We start from the raw sequence: 19,616 nt of genomic DNA on the forward strand, positions 1-19,616 counted from the left end.
ATTTTATTACACAGACCATGAAATATATGACTGTCACTGCACAGGCACAATTCATAGTTCTATTACAGCAGCCTGGCTGCAGCTTTCACCTCAGCACAGGGGCACAAGGCAGGATGTGTTGGGGGGGGGCAGGCATCACCTGACTATTCACTTTCCAATGTCAGAAAGGGAATGTTAAAGGGATTTTATTTAGATATTGACAGAAAGCTTTAGTGGTCAACTGTCTGCAAAATACCTCAGATACCTTTGGGCTCAGCCCAGCCTGGATGAGGGTGCCCTGCAGATGATTTGGGATCTGTGGAACACCCACCTCAGGGGTGAGAATCAGCAGCTTTGTCCGGCCCCAATCCTGCTGGACACCTAGGAGCTGCTGAGAGCTGGCGGCTCTCCCTCAGCCTGGCCAGGGCTGTGCTAGCAGCCGATGTTATTCTTGTGCTTCACTCTGCAGGATCAAGCACATGTTATGGGAATGAATGGATGTGGACAAGCACAGCAGGTGCTGCACGGGATGGTGGCTGCTGGAGGCAACAATTCAGCTGTGTGTGGATGGAGCCATCACTGGGGAAGCTGCTCCATGGCCCAGCCCAGGGCAGGTAGGGCTCCAGTGGGTGCCGAGCGTGGTGAGCTCGGCTCGGTCCGTAATGTCTCGGGAAAAGGCTGCGTTAGTGAGGCCGGGGCTGCGGGAACAGAGCGCCCACTCCAGGGGAGAACTTCGAGCGGTCTCTCGCCGTCCGCGGCCCTGGCCCGGCACAAGCAGGGAAAGGAAGAAGCGAGAGGAAGGAAGGAAGTAAGGAAGGCAGGTAGGCAGCGCCCGCCCTCTCCCCGCCTTCTCTGAGGGCGCTCCGACCGCGCCGCGGGAAATGGCGGCGCCACGAGGGGAGGTGGGGGAGTTCATGGCGGCGGGGCCCCGGCCCCGCTCCTGCTCCTCCTGCTGCGGGCTGAGGTGCGCGGGTGCGGCCGGCCGGCAGCGGGAGAGCGGCGGAGCTCGGGCACGGCCTCCCGCGCTCGCTCGCACACGGAAAGGCCCCGTGGTCGTGCGGCCGGAGCGGCTCCCATGCCGTGGCGCCGAGGCCCGGGCTGCCCACGGCTCTGCCTGTGAGCGCCGTGTCCCCTGCTGGAGCCGCTGCCGTGGTGCCCGTCCCGCCGGGAGCCCCGGGCCGCGGCCGGCGCGGGGCCCGTGAAGAGGCGCTCCTGCCCGGGGCCCAGGTAAGCGCTGCCCGCCGGGCCCGCTGCCGCCCGGCCGGGGCTGCTCGTGGTGGTGGTGGTTTAGTCAGGTAGCCCGGGACCCGCTAGTGCAGCCTTTCTGGGGCTGTTTAAGACATAGCTTGGTGTTTGGATTTTATTTAGCTTTTATTTAGCTGTGGGGTGAGCACCCTTTTGGCAGAGGGTGCAGCCCCTTACAGCCATTTTGTGAAGCAGTTTATGTCTCAGTATCGCTTCCATCAGAGTAAGTAAAGCTTGAAAAGTAAGCTTGTTTGGAAAAGGTTTAAGTAAGGTGGGTAAGCTGAGTCCCAGTATATATTGACAACTGAGCACACCACCGTGAACGCGATGGAGAGAAAACGCAATAAAAGGCCGTGTTGTGTTTTGGACTGGCCCAGGACTGCAGTAAAGTGTGAGCAGGAAGCAAAGCCTCACCTTTGCATGGTCCTTGGTTGCTGTGCTGTGTGCTGCTAATGAATGATATTGGGAAACAGAGGTGAACAGTAAAAAGATTCAACTGGGTTTGAAGACAGGAATAGGGAATTGCCTTCCTGGTTAGGCCTTGCTGTCTACTTTAGGAGAATTCAGTGTGGTCTGAGGCTTTTCAGGAGTTTCTTGTGGAGATTCATCTGGAGGACTAAGAAAGTGGAGCCAGTGGCACTATATTGACTCCACTGATACTATCCTCCTAAATTAAATGGTGGGAGAACAAGGCCTGTCTGTGAGATAAAAGTCAGGACCTACTTGATCTACCTACAGTGTTTTATTAGCAGTGAGAGAGAGCAGGTTAAAAGTCATGTGTTTCTGTAGTAAAAGGTTGGATGTGTTTGTTTTAAATCTAGATTAAATGTATTCCCGCTATTGTGTTGTCTTTTGTATTTGTGCTTTTGACATGTGTCACCTGTTTAATTGCTCACAGGCCCTTTGTTCCCGGCTCCAGCACTGGGTGAGGAGGGACACTGGACATCCCTTGGATTACGGTAACTGGTTTGAAAACTCTTTTCAGCCTCAGAAACCTGTGTGAGACCAGTGTGGCCTTCTGAAAGGGCTTCACGTGATGCCCTCCAGTGGCAACAATGTGAATTTGAAATCACAGGAACTGGGAAAGGGATCGTTCTGGCCTGAAGGGGTTTGGGCAGCCCTGGCAAAGTCCCCAGTTAGCTGCTGAGGGAGGATGGTAGGGGTGCCCTGTCCTTTGGCAGTTCCTGATGCTGCAAGTCCTGCAGGGATGCATGGATCACTGCTGCACATGAGGACTGCCTGTGGGCTTCAGCTGGCCAAAACCAGAGCTTTAGGCATGAGTTTCTGTCCTTTGCAGAGGATGGATTTTACTGTGTGCCAGTAAACGCCCATAAGGAAAAGGAACAAGGAGGAAAAAGACCCAACAGGTACCAGGAAAAATGCAGCTCGCAGAACATAATGTTAGAACAAACTCATTTTTGACTGTTGCCTTACCACATGATGTAGTTTAGCCAGAGTTCCTGTATACAGGCCAGAGATAAGAACAGGTTTTGCCTTATCTGAGATACCTTTCAATGCAGAGTAATAGATCTCAGATCAACACAGTTGTCCAAGGTAAGTGGTATATTCAGGGTTCCAATAAACTGAATACACCTGGTGAATAAACTGAATACAGAGACATGCAGGTGTAAACTTACAGCTTAGTAGACGTCTGCAGTGGAAGTGGTGGCCTCCCTGTAAAGGATTTATATAGAGATTGTTCAGAGCAACAGCTGATTTTAAGAAACACACATTGTCAAGTTTCCTTTGCTGTATAAATATTTAAGTGATGAGGTTTGGATTCTTAAAGGAGGAAAAGCTTGGGCTAGTGCCAACAGGTGAAGCTTTTATTAAAGAGAAACATACAACCTCATTTCCCTTACTGTTTTAACCTAGAAGCCAAATAGTGCATATTTTTTCTTTCTTTCAGATACTTCTGTCACTGCCTTAGCAGTCCTGTGCCATGCCTGGTGATCACCATGGGGCTGTTCTCCTGAGCAGAGAGAGACATTCTCCTGTACTCAGCCACTGGCAGCACAACAACAGAGCTGTTTGGTACCTGTGTGTGGAGTCCCACTGAAGGGGTGTCTGAGCACCTTGAATTTGGCTCAAAAAACCTGCCCTTGCACTGTCCAGTGAGAGGGTTGTGAGGTCCTGGGGACCTGCCAGTTCAGATCACCAGTTGGAAAGTATTTGCCAGGTTACAGCTATGGTATAAACACTTGAGGTGAAAGCTGGTGGTGGGTAGTGGCATCATGGGTTCACCAGCAGCCTTTGTGCATTAGAGGCTCTGTTGGGAGGTTCAGATGTCCTTATACCTCTGCTCTGATACCTGTGTGTTACACTCTTTCAGGGATCTAAGAGTGGGGCTCTCAGTTTTTGGCTGATAGGGGTAAAACATGTTCCAGTGGGTAGAAGTTGGCCCCAGAGTCAAGGAGTACATTTTGAAGCAAAGCATGGTGCTATCTCAGCACTTCCATCCCCTGCACAGGAGCTGTACCCTGGAGCTGCTGTTCCCATGGCCATGCCAGCATCAGCAGGGTACACGTGGCCACAAGCTGCTCTGCTCACTGGCAAACAGAGCAACTGAAGGTCTCTGGCCTGCCTACAGCAGGTGTTGCAAAGTGACCATAACAACCTTTTCTGCCCTGAAAATACCTTCATTCCTGGTAGGTTGAGAAATGATGCTGTGCTGGTATAGCTCAGTGTTGCTAAACCCATCTTCTGAGGCTTTTGAAGCGTTTATCCAAGAGCAGCTGGTACTGATCAGTGCTGTAGTGACATAGTCAGCTCCTGTTTTTGTGGTTTATAAAGGCCTGTTTTGGTAAGACTTTTTTTCAAGCTATTTGAGAAAGAACAGACAAGGTTTTGATACACAGTTCTATGTAAAATCTCTTTAGTTTTGCCAATGGCATTTATTTGTAGAGACCCTGCATATTGTAGAGGCCACTGCTTATTCCTGGTGATTCCCTAGAATGGAAACTTGAACCAATGATTTTTGTAATCAATGTGCAATAAATCTTGGAAAAGCTGCTCTGTTAATGACTCTTGATTGAGTTCAGGTAGTTTTGACATGGATGGCTGAGGCTGTTCAGAGCTGGCCAAGCCTGCTTGCCAGGCAGGGTCTGTCTTGATTGGTGTCTGGGAATGAAACCCAAACAAGGATGTCTCAACTGCATGCTGGGCCAGAGTCCTGCCAGCCTCCCTGGACACCCACAGTTCTAGGGCACAGCATGGAGTGGAATTCTTCCATGCTGAGGGGGAGATCAGATTTGTGAGTGTGGAGGGAGGGTACACCCAAGTGGAGATGAGCATAGCTAAAAGGAAGCAGCTAAAAATGTTGCTTTAGGTTTTTCTACAAGGACAATCAAGCACTGCAAAAAGTCTTATCTTTTTTTTTCCCTGGGTGAATGAATGAGAAGCATTCTGTAAAAATTTTGCTTACATTTGAGACTGGAGTGCAGGCTTGGGTATTCCAGAAAGTCCTACTGGGTATGTAGGCACAAACATAGGGGCAGCATATTTGATTATCTTGTGTCACAACAAGAACACTTGATTGGGAGATCAGCTTCGTGACTGGAGTGCTTTCAGCTCCAGCAGCTGTACAGTGATTATGCCTTTTGCTATTTTTGTTTTTCTTTGAGTTTTTAGCTCTTGAGTAGACTCAGGAGTAGAATCAATGATTGCTTTGGAACTGGGGAGTTCCCTAGGCTTCAGGTGGGTGTTGGGGGAGCTGTGATCCAGCTGCCACTGCTGTGTGGTGACAGAATCACCTCTGAAAAGGAAGGTGTCCGTTTCTAGTGAGAATTCTGAGATGCTGATGGCTCTTGTGACCACAGTGGCTTTTTGCTAAGATCCTTCCCAAGAGGATGTAAATTCCAAGCTGCCAAGCTTGGCAGCTGGTTTGGGTCAGGGTTGCTTTGCTCTTACTAGGGGGAAACTGCTGGTTCATAGGGAGTGTGATGGTGCAGTTAATGCTGAAAGAGGGCATTGCTCAGGGCAGGTTACACAGGGGTGTGGCAGCTGCAGAACACAGGTTATGGCAGGGCAGTCCATGGGGGTGTTGTAATTCCAGTGTGTATCCTTAAGATACCAGGTGTTTCCAGTGCAAAGCAGGGGTGGACATAATGCTGGAAGTGTGAGTTGAACGTGTGAAGGTGCTGGGCAATATCTGCATTGAAAAATGACAGTCTGCAGTTCTCATAGTCCAGCAGGATGCCAATCCTTCTGGGGGGAACAGTAATTCTGATGTCAGGTGTCATCCCACTGTGCAGGAATTCATACTTGTGCCTGCAGGCGAGAAAAACAAAAGAGCTGAAGGCACCCTGGCTGCTCTCAAAGGGAAGCACTTTATGCACACAGGTGCCCAGGTTGCACATGAGAGTCAAAGGCAGTGGTGTTGATGTACCATGTCCAGGGGAGAGCCAGCAGTGCAGCTGAGGGAGGAGGGAGCTGGCATTTCTGCAGGCAGGTGTGACATACTGCCATAGGTAGGACAGAGATCAAAACCAGTTTGGTTTAGCTAGATATGTAGTTTCTGGATTACATAGATTATTACTGTCTTCTCACTGAGGTTTTGGTAATGTTTACAGCTAAATTCTGTAACTGATTTTATTCAGATTTGTTCCTGCAATTTGTTTCAATGTGACAATGTCTCATTGCAATGAGACAATGTATCACAGAGAGACCCTTCATCTTGATTCACTAGCACCCTCTCAGAGTCATTGGAAATGGGTGCTTTGAAGATGCGAATCTGCCAAAACACAAGTTCTGAAGCAAGGAAGTTGGGCAAAATAACCCATGCCAAATGCTTCTGAAACACCCTAAATAAAGCAGGAGGATTTGCTTAAGCAGTATCGTTCCAACACCAGTTTACAGGGGCAGCAGTGGGATGTCAGAGGCCCCAGTGCCTGGTCTGAGCTGATAGAAAATCTCTGGTGTCCCTGCTGCCCTGCCTGCAGGTGTGAGAGTTGTTCCTGTTGGAGACCTGCAGCCTCCTGACTTGACCCTTACCTGGAGGGTGTGATGATGTGCCTCATGCACCAGGATGAGTTGTTTGCCCCCAGGTGACCATGTCTTGGAGTGTTCTCAAAAGCCACACCGACTCTGTACTCTGTATCTTCCTCAACTTCCACCTCCCAGTAATGCCTTCCTGGAAATGGGATCAGACTGCCCAGGATTGCAATGCATCTGTGGGAGACAGACAGGAATAGGTGTTTTGGCAGGGCCTCTATAATTCTCTTTACAGTGTTTAGATATGTTCAGGTATGGATATGCCTGGACATTACATAGCAATAAACAAAAGCCACTTCTGCTGTCACCTTAGTGTAGTTTGGATTTTTGATTCCAGTGGAATCCCCTTGTTGAGGAGTGGACACCCAGCCTGCAGGTTTCTTTGTGACACCTGCCCTGTTTTTACTTGTGGGTAGCTTTGTAGAAATGAGTGCCTTAGGCACTTCCAGGAAGATGGAGAACAGCATCCCATAGTGCCTGGGTTTTCTGGGAAAGTTGATGCGTGTTAGAAAAGAGAGTGCTCTAGTGAACTCCTGCATAGCAGAGGAAAAAAGTACAGATTTTGCATTTTCTTTCCCAACAGCTCAGGGTTTTGAACATCACTCACCACTGGAACTGAGCACTGTAACAGCATGAAGTTCCTGGGGCAGCTGGGGAGGAGGGAACCTGTCTACACTGCTTCCCTCTGGGTTTGGAGAGATTAGGAAGAATTGAACACAGTAGGAGAACTTGTAATATGCTGGGTACCTGAGCCATGAAATGTATGATTGGAACCATGCAGAAAATAACTCTTGAAAGTTGTGTAGTAGAGACAAAGATAATGTACTACAGAGAGACCCTTCAGCTTGATTTACTGGCACAGTCTTGAAATCAAAGGAACTGGGTGCTTTGAAGATGCAAGTCTGCAAAAACACAGGTTCTAAAGCAAGAAAATTGGGCAAAATAACCCACTCCAAATGCTTCTGAAACACTCTTGGGAGAGCAGCATGAGTCCTGTAAGCTTCCATCTCAGCTTTTTCTTAGGAAAAGTACATGGTGTATTAGCTGTCATTGTCAAGGGGGACGGCAGGTTTCAAACACACACAACTTTTATGTTTCTTTGGTAGTGTGTAAAGTTATAAGTTACAAAGGAAAAGGATGTTGCTGGCAGACACTGAGGTCTTCTAGGCAATGCTGAGAGAGAGCTGCACTCATAATTTGGAGGCTGTGTTGCTACAGCCTGAGAAGGAAAAGGAATGATGCAAAATAATGGGTAAACAGCTGTGAACAAAACCATAGTAATGAGAGCTGCAAAGCCACCAAGGCAAACCTGAGCTGCACTGAGGAACTACTTAGGAAATACATCAGCTACCCAAACTTAGGAGACCACACAAACTTCAGAAAGAAGAGTTTGCCATGTAACTTCCTTGGGAGCTTTTTTTTTCTTCTTCTTCTTTTTTCCCCTTTTTTCTTTCTTTTTTTTTTTTTTTTTTTTTTTTCTTTATTTTTCCTTTTTCAGTATCTTGGTTTGAAGGAGATTTGTGAAAGTTCATAGTGGTACCAAAACCTCAGCCTTTGAATGAGATGAGTGCCAGCTCTGGCTGTGGATGTGAAACATCAAAGCATCCCATGGAAGTGGGATGAAATCCCATTTAAGATTACTATAATGGCTTTAATGAAAAGGATCACCAGTCTCCCAACTCTTTTCTACCAAGCCCTCTAGTAGCACTGCATTTCCATGGAGGGAATAAATTGTAGACTTGTATTATCCTGCAATGCCTTTCCTAGTTATGTGGTGTTTCTGTGGTTTTGACTGGAAAATGCATTTTGGCAAGCTTAGTCTCTCTCTTCAATGGCAAAGGGCATAATCTTTTTAAAAGTAATACCTGTTGGTCCAAATAGTATCAGTTATATCTTTCAGCAAGAGGTAAGTTTTCAGATCCCTCTCCTTTCCTTAGCATTTGTTGTGGCACCTAAATACCTGTTCAAATTTAGTTCAGTGTGCCAGACATAAGTAGGCTTGTACATGATTGTGGCTGCTGCATCTGTAATCCTATTTAAGAACTTGCATTAATTTCCAAGTTCCAAAGAGCAGCTGGAGAGAGAGATTTCAACTCAAAAAATTAATCAGAGCTGCTGAAAGCCCCATTAGACATTTCCTGGCATCTGTTAAAAGAACCAAAGGAACTGAAATGCCCCTGTATACCTTGTAAAGCTGTTATCATAGACAGGCAGATCACACTCTGGGTTTTCCAGTTCATCACATGAAATGGTAAATCCATCATCCAGAATTGCCAGTAAAGGATGGGCTGTGTCCTCATTAAGATAGAAGCAGGTGCCTGCAAGAGAAAATGCCTAAGGATAACTCCAGTATTCTCCTTATAACATTAGAATTGCAGCAAGGGTGTGATGAAATGTTATTTGGATACACAAAAAGATTCACCAATGCTCTATAAAGAATCTGTGGCTGGCATTGAGAGGACAAGATCATATTTTAAAATTTTTTTAATAAATATTTGTTTTACAGCTTAAGACTGTTTAGTTTCAGCCTGGTGAAAAGCAAGGGACTTAGCTTGGTTTTGGACCCTACCAGGGCTCAAAGCTGCAGGCATTAGGAAGCAGCTATTCGGAGATGAGTTCTCCTTGCAATCTACTGGTTTCAAGTAATCTGTTTTTAATCACTGAAAAGAGAAAGGGGGTGTAAAGGACTCTCCATGGCCTCACTCATCCCCCAAAATGCTGGGCAGTTTGAAGAGAAAAGATCCCTCATGCTTCAGTACTCCCTTGGCAGACCAGCCCTCAGAGAGGTAAGTCCAGCCCAGGATAAAAGGGCTTCTGCCTTTCTTCCTGCAGAGACTTCACAGAGCAGCTCTGACACACTGGGGCCTGAGGAGCAGCCACCATTGGCACAGCTGCTGTTTATAGTTGGTGCTTGTTTACCCACCCCAGAAAGGATCAAAGGCCATTCACAGTGTTGGAGGTGGGTTCTTGCAGCCAACAGATCAATTTGCATCAGCTGTTTGCATAATGTAGACTCCGAGAAGATTAATCTCCCCATGGTAATCCCAAATGAAATCATTGTAATCAAACTGCAAGTTACTTCATTGCAAATACAATACAAACAATGACAGGGCAATTACAGGCATGTGCTGCTGAAAACAAACACATGCTGTGCAAACAGAATGGGCAATTTCAAATATTGAGTTTGATTTAAGCACTTGGAATACACACAAACGATGGTAACACAATGACAGTTTTCCTCTCCAGGGATTTCAGGATGAGCATTTCTTTTCTGTGGTGTCACTGCTGTGTGGCAGACAGGTTTTTTACTAAAACATAACTTTGTGTGGTCATCCTGCTGAATAAATACAATTTTCAAATGTCTCACCGAAGGTAAGGGCAGAAGAGACACAACAGGTAAGGTGTGAGTGGGATGGGAGATTTGAGATGAGCAGTGATGAAGGTGAGCACTGATGTCTGCTAAATGGCTCTAGACAGTGCTGCCTCAGCCATGATTTCCAGCAGCAGCTGCATTACATGGTAATCTCTGAAGTAAAACCACACTACAGCTTTCCTCACTGTAGGAAAGTGTTTTTAGTGTGTCAGTAGTTTGCAGGCTGGCAATATGTGGGTCTTGAGCTGACACTGTCTTTTAAAATGTGCAGAAATTAGTAACTTTCAAGTACCAAATGCAGCAGACAGCAATAACATAAATTACAGAGCTAAAGCAATGCACTTATTGTTACAAGATGTTGCTTTTTTCATTCCTAAAATGTTACCAGGTGTGTAATTAGATGTGAGAAATTAGGACCTGGTCCAGAGGCCATTGAAACCAGCAGGAATCTTTCTGTTTAGACAATAGATGCTCCAATAAGCTGCTGGAGTTGTTCCAATGTGTACAGTACCTGTGGTGTGTATCAGGACTGGTTCACTTCTTTCACTGGAGCCACCCAGGTTTTGGGCTCTGACACAGATGTAATACTTTTGTGTTGGCTGGAGGTGAATTAGGACTTCACAGTTAGGGATCCCAACAATAGATCTGCAGAAAACAAATCCATGGAAAATGACAGGGTAGAAAACAAAGGTAGAAAAAAATTGAAATTATTTTTCTGAGCAACAAGGAAGACATTACACTTCAACATGTCTTGTAACCAGTCAACAACATTTTATCTTGTACAATTGTCTGTAGCAGGGCAAGACACAGTCTGTCACAGTCTGCAGCTTTTTACATCTGCTTCTGCCCTTTTCCCATACCCATAATTCTCATATAGTAATTTCTGATTAGCATTTCACAACTAGTTTTACTTAGAGAATTGTTTGTAAATGTAAGTTCACCAGAAGGTCATGGGTCTTTTCTTAGTCCTATCTGATGCCACAGAATTGAAATTATTTCATCTCTACAGGCCATGGGCTCAATAGAAGAGTAACTCACTCAGTAATAATATCATCATTTTCTTCATCTGTCAGCTTGGACAATTCAACTGTGTAGGAATCAACAGGATTAATGTCTCTGGATTCCCAGCACACCAGTGCTGCATTTTCACAGCTTTGGATCTTTTTATTCTTTATGATAGGTGGTAAAGGAGCTAAAAAGTAGAAAAAAGAACAATTCTGAGCTGTTGCTTGAAGATGTTTGCAAACCACATGCTTTGAAGACAAACAAATAGAAATATGTTGTTAACTAATACTGGGTAGGTAAAGAAACTTGCTTCCCCAATGGACAACAAACAGCAGGTAGAGTGATTAACAGTACTATTTAAAGACTTCATTTAGACTATAAAGGTCCCAAGAGAATTAAAAAGAGAAGTAGCATAAAGACTGATTACACAACTGTTTATTAGTTTTATCTTTGTCATAAAAGTGTATCTCTTCTGTGCTCTGAGATGTCAAAGACATCTGGAACGAGCACTTGAAGGTCTCACGCTGACTTGCTCAATCTGATGTTGGGATTTCACACAATGTCCTTGACTGAACTGCAGTTAAAAAGAGCAGCATAACAGGTGAATCCACAAAATACCTATAGGCCAATGAAAGGAGAGCTGGGATTCATCTGGCAGAACCAGGAAATTTGAACCTTATTCACAGCTGGTCTACATGCTTGCATTTAAATAAGTTATTTTGTCTCTCTGCTTCTGTTTCTGCCACTCTAAAACAGGGATAGTTGGCATGAGAGGCTCTCTAAATAAAAGTGGGGAATTCCCATGCAGTCAGTAGGCTTACATCAGAAGAAAGAAAGTTCCCAGAAAGCATTACTTGCATAAAATTCAGACATTATTTTGAATTTCACTATGAAAGTTACAAAGTTGTATGAACAAAATATTTTTACCTGTTACATAAACTGCTCTTTCACTTGGTGGACTGATTCCAGAGGCATTTAAAGCACTGACCCAAAATTCATACTGTGTATTTGGCAACAGATCAGTAATGGTGCAGTATGTTTCCTTCACTTTTAGTGTATGCTCTGAAATGACAACAACAAAGCATTTCCAGTGCCTTTACACACTTGCCCACTCTTCCCCAAAGCTGCATCACACAGTGGAGTTGGGGTGCATTGTTTTGGGTGCTGAGTTCAGGAGAGCTCCTTGTGCTCCACACCCTTTGATCAGCTCTCAGGCAGTTTCACAGTGCCATCCTCTAAAGCTGCAGAAATCAGATGGGACAAGAGCTGAAGCTATTTTACTGCTCATTTCTCATTCTTCATCCTATAAAATTCCAATAGTTTCTGCTTTTCTTTCTGAACTGGCCACTGGCACTCTACTGGCTTCTACTTTTGAAGGTACTGCAAGAACAGTATTAGCAAAGGCAGTTTTGTCACAAGGCTGAGACATTTTGGTTCTGTGGTTTTTTGTGTGCCTGTGCATCTTAGGGAGTTACAGACTACTATTAGCACTAAGATAAGCTGTAAAATCATCTGGGGGTTTCAGTCGGAGTGCTGATGATGTGATGATTTGCTCTTTAAAAATACTGTGATTTAAAAATACATGATGCAGCACATGTTCTAACACAGTGCCCACCCTCCAGAAATCCTCGTGACTCCATCCACTGTGCCCTTCTCGTTCCTGCTGTCCCTGCTGCTGCCACATCCTGTCTTTGCCTCTGTGATGGGCCCTGCTGCAGCTGGCAGCATGGCAGACCTGGCAGGGGAAGAGGGACAAAGCGGATGGTGGTGGCAGATATGACAGTTTTGGTGGCAGACAGTGCACGAGGCATGCAGAGGCACTTTGGCATCAGCTGGTTCTGCCACTGGAGGGCTGAGGTGTCCCTTGGGTTTGCCACTGGAGGGCTGAGGTGTCCCTTGGGCCCCAGCCTCCTTACCTGCTTGCCCATCCCTGTGCCTCTCATTGCTCACGGGTTGGTAGCACAGCTGGTAGCACTCCACAGTGTCATCCGAGAAGAGGCCCCAGCAAACTCTCAGTGAAGTGCCAGTTGCTGCATTGGGAGCCTGGGGATTGATCACAGGGGCACAAGGAGCTGCAGAGGAAAAAACAGGTCAGTTTTTGAATGTATAATCATGGTTTGTTGTACCTCTCCTCTCACAAAGGTGTTTGCACAAAGCCTTGGCACTGAATAGGGTCATGTTCCTCCATTCCTCCCACACGGAGAAAAGTCAGGAGCTGACTCTGCAATTGCAGATAGTAATCAGGTCACTGATGTGTGAGAACTAGCCTTGCTTCAAAACAAAGTCAAACCAATGAAATAAATAAACCTCAGCCTACTCTTCCTCTGAGGGTTGCTCCAGTGAGCCCAACATCTGCCATGCCAGCACTGCTGCCAGGCACCCAGGGATCAGGGAAAAGCTGTACAACAGGGGGCATCAGCACAGCCAAACAAGCACCAAATGCTGTTTTATGTTAAGAAAACACAGTATTGGGTGTAAAAAACCATAATGTTCTTTCTGACCATTTGTGATACACCAGAAAATATTTAAAATTTTAGGTATTTTTTTAGTTATTCAAAATTTGTTTATGCTGCACTGTCTCTTGTGGATTATGGGGAAAAAATGCTTGCTGAATAGCAGAGGAATAAGTCACTGAAATCTGTTTATCAAGAGAAGCTGGGTAAGTTATTTAAAGTAGTCTGGAGTTCCTCTCTATTTTTTTCAAGCAACTACAAGGTAAGAGAAGTTATCACTGACTAAGCATGCCTGACCCCTCAACACAAGGGGGTAATCTTCATGAGTCTTCTAGGAAATCATCCAGCAAAAGCAAGGAAGTCCCAGTTTAGCAGTAATTCTGGTAAGTTTATATTGAAAACAAATGGAAAAAAAATTCCAAAAATATCTTCCAGTGTCCCTGTATATATAGGCAAATTAAAAAAAAAAAAAAAAACAAACAAAAACCTAGAAGGAAAACTAGGGACAAGTTAATTCTGCCTTTGCAGATCTCCTTTAAAAGAAGTAATGTTTAATACATATCCTTTCTTAAATGTAAATAGGTGTGAAATAATGACCAGTTAGGAAAAGTACCTGGAATAGCATTAATGGAGTTCATTAGTTGTTCAACTTCAGAGACATCTATGGTCCGCTCTTCAAAGTCTGGCAGTGTTGAAAGCTCTAAATTCACTTCTTGCTTTAAGAATTCTTCCAGCCTGTAATTGTAGGGGGAAAAAATATTGTCTAATTGGAAGTACCATACTATTGGAGGTATAAGTCTATCATGCCTATTTCTAAGAGAATAGCAGACTCCAAATTACCATCTATTTCCTTAAAACACCATTTTCACAGCTGTACGAGCTCAGCCTCCTCTGCCTACAGCTTGGAGATGCGTGGCCATCAGTGCCCCAAGATGGCAAAGAGAGCTGGCTGCTGCTGCTGGGGCTGGGGGCCACCCTGGCGTGCCCTGCTCCTGCAGAGAGCTGGGGAGTGGGGTGTGCCCAGCACCTCCCTAGGGAAGCACTCTATTAGCTCCATAACTTCCATTATTTTGAATTCACACTATTATTAATTCATGACCTCATGGCTCTAGGTGTTGTAAATTTGAAAGAAAGGGGTATCTTTTCTCTGTGCTTTCATGAACAATAACAGTCAATTAATAGGGTGGTTTTTGCCTATGATTTAGTGTGCCCTAAGACTTCTTCCAATTGCTCCAATATTTTTCTGTATCTGTTCTGAGCTCCCACAGCTTGATTTTCTACCTCACTATATTAATGCATAAATAAGCCCATCACAGTATATTTAGGGAGCTCAATTTTAGTCTCATTTGGATCCAGAGTGGTTATTTCAAGAGCTTTAGCAATCCTGTTTCTCAGTGAAATTACTTCCTTATGACTAAGCTGAAAACACTGATTTATTCAGGCTCTAACTCTCCTTTCGAGTTTCTTGAAATTGGAGCCAAACAAGTTTTGAGTGTTAAATTTCTTAGAGCAACTTTTTCTGATGCACTTTAAAACAAAAATACTAAATATTTCAATAGCTCTAGTGGCTTAGATAACATTTGTGTGCCTGAACAAAGTCCAGAACATGCAAGCATCTCCAATAACCCATCCAATTAGCAGGAAGAAATGTGACACAAAATCCCAGACTGCGATACTACCTGTCAACCATGGTTACTGCTGCCTGTTGGAAAAAAAGGACACAGTGTTAGAGGTAGGAAAGTCCAGAGTCAGACTACTTCATGCAGTTGACCTGTCTTACACAAATTGCCCCAAATGCAATACTTGGAGTGAAATAATTGGCTCTCACCCAACTCTGAGAACAAAGCCAGCCCTTTCTACTGAAATGGACAGATCTTGGCTGAATTTACAGAAAGATAATGAGCAATATCAGGTAGTCATCAGTGTCTGCCCATTGAGAACTTTAGACCAATTACGCCCTTGGTTGTCCAAAGTGCCAACAGATCCCTCACAAACAAAAACCAAAATCAGCTGGGCAAAGGAACTCATGAAATAAATGATCTGTGCTGGAGGGAGTCTGAGCAGTGCATGTAACTGGAAGACAGATGTACAGGAGAAAACCTAAGCCCCTGAGAGCTCAAGACCAACATTCACTTTTTGATAAATAATAGTTCTTAGGGTCTATGTAAACTGTTTACAAGGTAAGGAGAAAATAAGTTTATTCCAGAGATGCAGAGGAATGGGAAAAGTCAGCTCATGAGAAGAACTCAGCAGGCTGGAGTCATAGCAAACTGACCTACAGAAGTACACTGGTGTTATGAGATTGGTTTGTTGTCCAGTTCAGAAGTTACTGTCTCTGTGCTACAGAAATGCTCCCACCCACCTTAGTCACAGGACAACTCAGGTGAGAGCAATCACATCATCAGTGAAAATTCTGATTTTTTTCTCCAATTATTTTTCTACCTGCCAAAGGAAAATATCTTCTTGACACCACCTCAAGAGTGGGATTTCATCCATCACTTTGCGGGAGCTTTTGACATATTTCAGCTGAACTTTCCTCCAAAATGAGCAAGAAAAGGAAACATCTTCCTAAGTGATTACATCAGCCTGCCTGCTGTGAGCCCAGAATAGAGCAAGAGAGCTGAGCCTGCACAAGGCAAGGAACACTAAGTGCTTCCAGAGTTTCCCCAGATAAGCATTTCAGCAAGATATCTTCTCTCTGAACCCCAGTGTGACTCACAAATGAATGAGCATCCAAATTACAAACTTCTGCTTCTGCATTTTGCCCCTATTGTATTGCCCTACTAAGTCAATGCCACCATGCCAAGCATGAGGAGCAGTGACAGCACCATGGACTGAGCATCCCAAATTCTCCTTAGCACTAAGGCTGCTTGGGATTCTCAGACAGAGACTACTTGCAAGCAGCAAAAAGCACTTCAACAGTTAAAACTCTTTACCTTCATAAATTCAGCTTTGTCATTTTCCAGGAAAAGCTCTTGGGTTTCATCTGTCAGCTCCTTGCAGGTGTCAAGATGTTTCCCACAGCTGACCAGCTGCTCATACAGAGCTTCCAGTTTCTGCCTCTTCTCTTCTCCCAGTGCTTCCAGCTGCTCCTCATACTTCTGAGCAAGCACTTGCACTGCATCATTGTAATGCACCTCAAAGTTCTGCTCCTGCCTCCCAAAATTTTCCTGCAAGATATTTGAGGGTTTGCACCTTGGCATAAGCCTGATCCACAGGTCACGCAGAGGAAAATATTACTCTGGTCTGCCTAAATTTCTTCTTACCATAGAGGCAATATGTCATGATTTAATTCACAAAACTAGGACACAGTACCACTACACAGAAGCTGTAATTTGACTTATATGTATTTTTAGGGGTTTACTCTGATCATTCACCCCCCACTAAAGCACAAAAGTGTTGGATTTTCTTCCGGACATAAGAGCAACAGAAATTACAGCAGGAACAATGATGCTCCCCTAAACCCAGGGAGCACAACTAGGATATATCCTAGGCATAATCTCAGAAGCATTTCCACCAACACAGTGAAGCACATCCTTCCACGAGAGAAACCATGGCAACTCAGTGGGATCCATGGATTTGTGCTGAGACAGCTGGGTAGCTAATGCTGGTATCCTCACTCACAGCTGGAGAAAGCATTAGGAAGGGAAATTTAAGGAGCAGGCAAGGCAAGAAGCAGTCCCAGCAGCTGCTCACTGTTCAGGCACTGATGTCCTCCTGTGCCACATGCAGCAGAGAAAAGCCTGCAGTGCTCTGAGTTATTGCTTCAGTTTGAACTTGCTGCCAGCTGACCTCCTTCCCCTGGGGCCAAGTGACAGCAGCAGAGTGGGAGCACAACTCTTAACGTCATCAGCTTGAAGCAGCTGGTCCAAGGATTTGCCTGGATCTGACACATCTGTGAATGAAGCTGAGGGAACACAAGGGCTGCACTCTGGATGGACTAGTTAGATCACAGCTCTTTGGCCATTTAAAGCTAAGATGACCTGAGTGGAGGTCACTTTATTTCTGAATGCAAACCTCTGTGCAAATTATAAATGCGGTTTTTCTAGCCCACTTTAAAAAATCTTTAGGATGAGTTTTCCTGAGTACTTCAGTCTAGACAGACCCCAAGATAACTCTGTGCTCTGTTACTGTAAGTAACCCATTAACAACTGAATACTATGAATGTCAGTATGACTGTCAAAACTGTTTAACCCCACTACCATAAAGTTAGCCCAAGAGAAAATGCCTTACCTCTACAGTGATGAAGATTTCCTCCAAATGGCTGGCAACATTTTCCATCTGAGCAATCTGTTCTTCCAACTTGCACATGTTTTTATGGATCTCCTCCTACAAAACACCCAGTATGATTCTTACAATGTCTGAAGACTGTTTTAGAGGCACCACAGTGCACCTGTGTTACTCTCACCTTTTCACTTTCCACAGCACTGGGGAGCTGAGCAACCTCATGATCCTTGTGTTCACCAAATAGTTTGTCAAAAGCTCGGATTGGTATCTTGCAGGTGGAACAAAAAACATCTGCTGCTTCCTCCTCTTCCTCCTCCTCCTCTACCTCCTCCTCACTGACAGCCTGACTGTTCCACTCGTCTGATATGCCACCACTGCTCAGTCCCCCTCTGGACCATGTGCTGCTCTCAGCCTCATCGTCTGCTCTGGCTTTGCTCTGATTTTCACCTTGAGAAGCCTCATCAGGAAGTCCTTGCTGCTTTGTGCTTTGGCTTGGATCTTTCACTGAAGAGCTGCTTTTTGATCTGTTAGATAAGGAACCTTGTAATCCTGCTTTTTCTGTGCGAGCTGGTGGCCATCTGCTCTCCACCTTCTCCAGACGTCCTCCAAGAAGCTCAAGCTCTTTTTCTCTATCCTCATCAAGTCCATACATCTTAGCCAACTCTGCAACCTCCTTTTCCAAGTCATAGCCAACTTCTTGCGGGCGCTGAACTTTTTCACTACTCGGTGCAGATTCCCTTCTCGTATCCCCCAGAGATCTGTCTCCTCGACCAGAGGGCTCTTCAGGAAAGATATCAAACCTCTCCTTTGATCCATAAAGATCCATGTGATAGAAGATCAGACCTTCAGTCTCAGTGTCACTGGGGTCTGGGGCTGGTGGGGAAGCTGAATGATGTCGTTGGCTGCTAGTCCCATAGTCTCTCGTGCTGCCAGATCTGGATGACATTGGTATCCTCAGGGAGGCTTTTGAGATGATGAGACTCAAGCTTGTAAAAGATAAGAAAGATCTTAATCTCAGTCCTGATATCTAAGTATGTAGCTATTCTTGCTTAAAAGTATATGGATAGAATAGATTTGGCTGAGGACTGCTCAGTCCTGGAGGTAGGCATGGGAAAGACCAAAGTCAGTAGCTTCACTCCCCAAGTGAAGCTGCTGAAGGAATGCCACAGGAAGCTTGTTTTCTTCTCACCTCAGTGCAAAGCACAGCAGAGAGCTGTCTCTGGTGTGCATCCACTTTTCTGAGTACCTCATCTGTGACCCTGACGCCTGATTTCCAACTGTAGAGCAGTCCTGTCCTCAGATAAACACTGTGACTGTGCTTCAGGCACAGTTCGTGCTGCTCTGTGCAATTGGAAATGGCCTGGTTTGAAGCCTGCTCACTCTTCAGCTGCTGTCAAGCATGTTTTTTGAACTGTCAGTCAGTCATAATGTAGAATGTCCTCTGTTGTGACCACTGATGCCACAGAACACACTAGTAAATGCCCTGGAAAGTCCTGTTCTGTATTTTTCAAGTTGCCATTCTTAATACTGAAACTTGAGTTGAGATCTTGGGTCCTTTCTAAAAAATATCACAGAGAAAACATACTGTCCTTTGGGGCTTCTCATGTGCTGTGGAAAATATACATTTTAACATAAAAAGCATCCAGTGACTAGGGAGCAAGGCAGGCCATTGACCTATGGACAGAGATGCCTGCTCTGACCCAAACCTTGCACATTTTGTGTGCTCTGTGCAAGGAGGGAGGTGTGAAAAGAGCATGTGCAGGTGACATGCAAAGCTGTATGATAAAGCAGATGCATGTGGGATAACATTAAAAGTGCAAAGGCAATTTTAATGCTGATTCCCAAGCGCACTCTTTCCAATCAGCCTGCATTAACAGCAGTGAGATAATGCCAGTACAGAGTCAGAGCTCTCTCTGAGCTGAAACGTCCCCACAGCCCTTCAGTGCTCACCAACATGAATGGAATCATAGCTACAAAACTACTCAGCAGTTTAATACCACAAGCAAAAGACTTCATGGAAAGATTTCAGCTGAATATCACTTAATCTGTAGTTACATCTAGTCCTAGGTAAGTGAAGGATATGAAAGCTTTAAAATCACTTTCTCACAGAAGAAAAAAGCCAAAAGATCAGTCAGACATCAGTGCTATCAGAGCTTCTGCATAAGCTTTCACATAAGTTTGCTTTCAAACTACTATTTATGGTCTTTTTAGTTTTGAGTAGTTGCTATTACCTCAAATTTATTTCATCAATATTTTACTAATTTTCCTGAGAAATGCTTAGCTCACAGAGTCAACACAATTTGTAGAAAGCAACTTCCCAAACCAGTGAAAAATATTGAGAT

At 44.8% G+C, this 19,616-nt stretch overlaps 1 protein-coding gene, 1 long non-coding RNA gene and 1 other non-coding gene across 3 annotated transcripts; 2 read left to right on the forward strand and 1 right to left on the reverse strand.

Annotated features, from left to right (window-relative positions):
- The first annotated feature begins 847 nt into the window (after window positions 1-847).
- On the forward strand, window positions 848-4,235 carry LOC135452461 (uncharacterized). Its single transcript, XR_010441616.1, has 3 exons — window positions 848-1,206; window positions 2,123-2,183; window positions 3,134-4,235. It is a non-coding gene; the product is annotated as an uncharacterized LOC135452461 (long non-coding RNA).
- On the forward strand, window positions 1,833-1,964 carry LOC135452534 (small Cajal body-specific RNA 15). The gene has a single exon (XR_010441647.1). It is a non-coding gene; the product is annotated as a small Cajal body-specific RNA 15 (non-coding RNA).
- A 722-nt stretch (window positions 4,236-4,957) lies between the features above and the next one.
- FSD2 (fibronectin type III and SPRY domain containing 2) lies at window positions 4,958-18,220 on the reverse strand. The gene is made up of 12 exons (XM_064722276.1): window positions 17,456-18,220; window positions 17,281-17,376; window positions 15,984-16,217; window positions 14,727-14,749; window positions 13,661-13,782; window positions 12,511-12,666; window positions 11,522-11,656; window positions 10,628-10,781; window positions 10,101-10,234; window positions 8,402-8,534; window positions 6,217-6,393; window positions 4,958-5,493 (listed from the first exon to the last, which is right to left on the reverse strand). The coding sequence occupies exons 1-12, from the start codon at window positions 18,218-18,220 to the stop codon at window positions 5,241-5,243; spliced, it is 2,382 nt and encodes a 793-aa protein (XP_064578346.1). The 3' UTR covers window positions 4,958-5,240.
- Between the last annotated feature and the right edge of the window lie 1,396 nt (window positions 18,221-19,616).

This window comes from Zonotrichia leucophrys, chromosome 10 (genome assembly GCF_028769735.1).
Source record: "Zonotrichia leucophrys gambelii isolate GWCS_2022_RI chromosome 10, RI_Zleu_2.0, whole genome shotgun sequence".
NCBI classification, from domain to species: Eukaryota; Metazoa; Chordata; class Aves; order Passeriformes; family Passerellidae; genus Zonotrichia; species Zonotrichia leucophrys.

Coding starts and splice junctions, on each gene's coding strand:
- FSD2 (XM_064722276.1), bottom strand. CDS start 18,220: ATGTCATCCAGATCTGGCAGCACGAGAGACTATGGGACTAGCAGCCAA. Junction 17,377..17,455: donor GTGCTGTGGAAAGTGAAAAG/GTGAGAGTAACA, acceptor GGTGTTTTGTAG/GAGGAGATCCATAAAAACAT. Junction 13,783..14,726: donor GCAGTAACCATGGTTGACAG/GTAGTATCGCAG, acceptor CTACAATTACAG/GCTGGAAGAATTCTTAAAGC.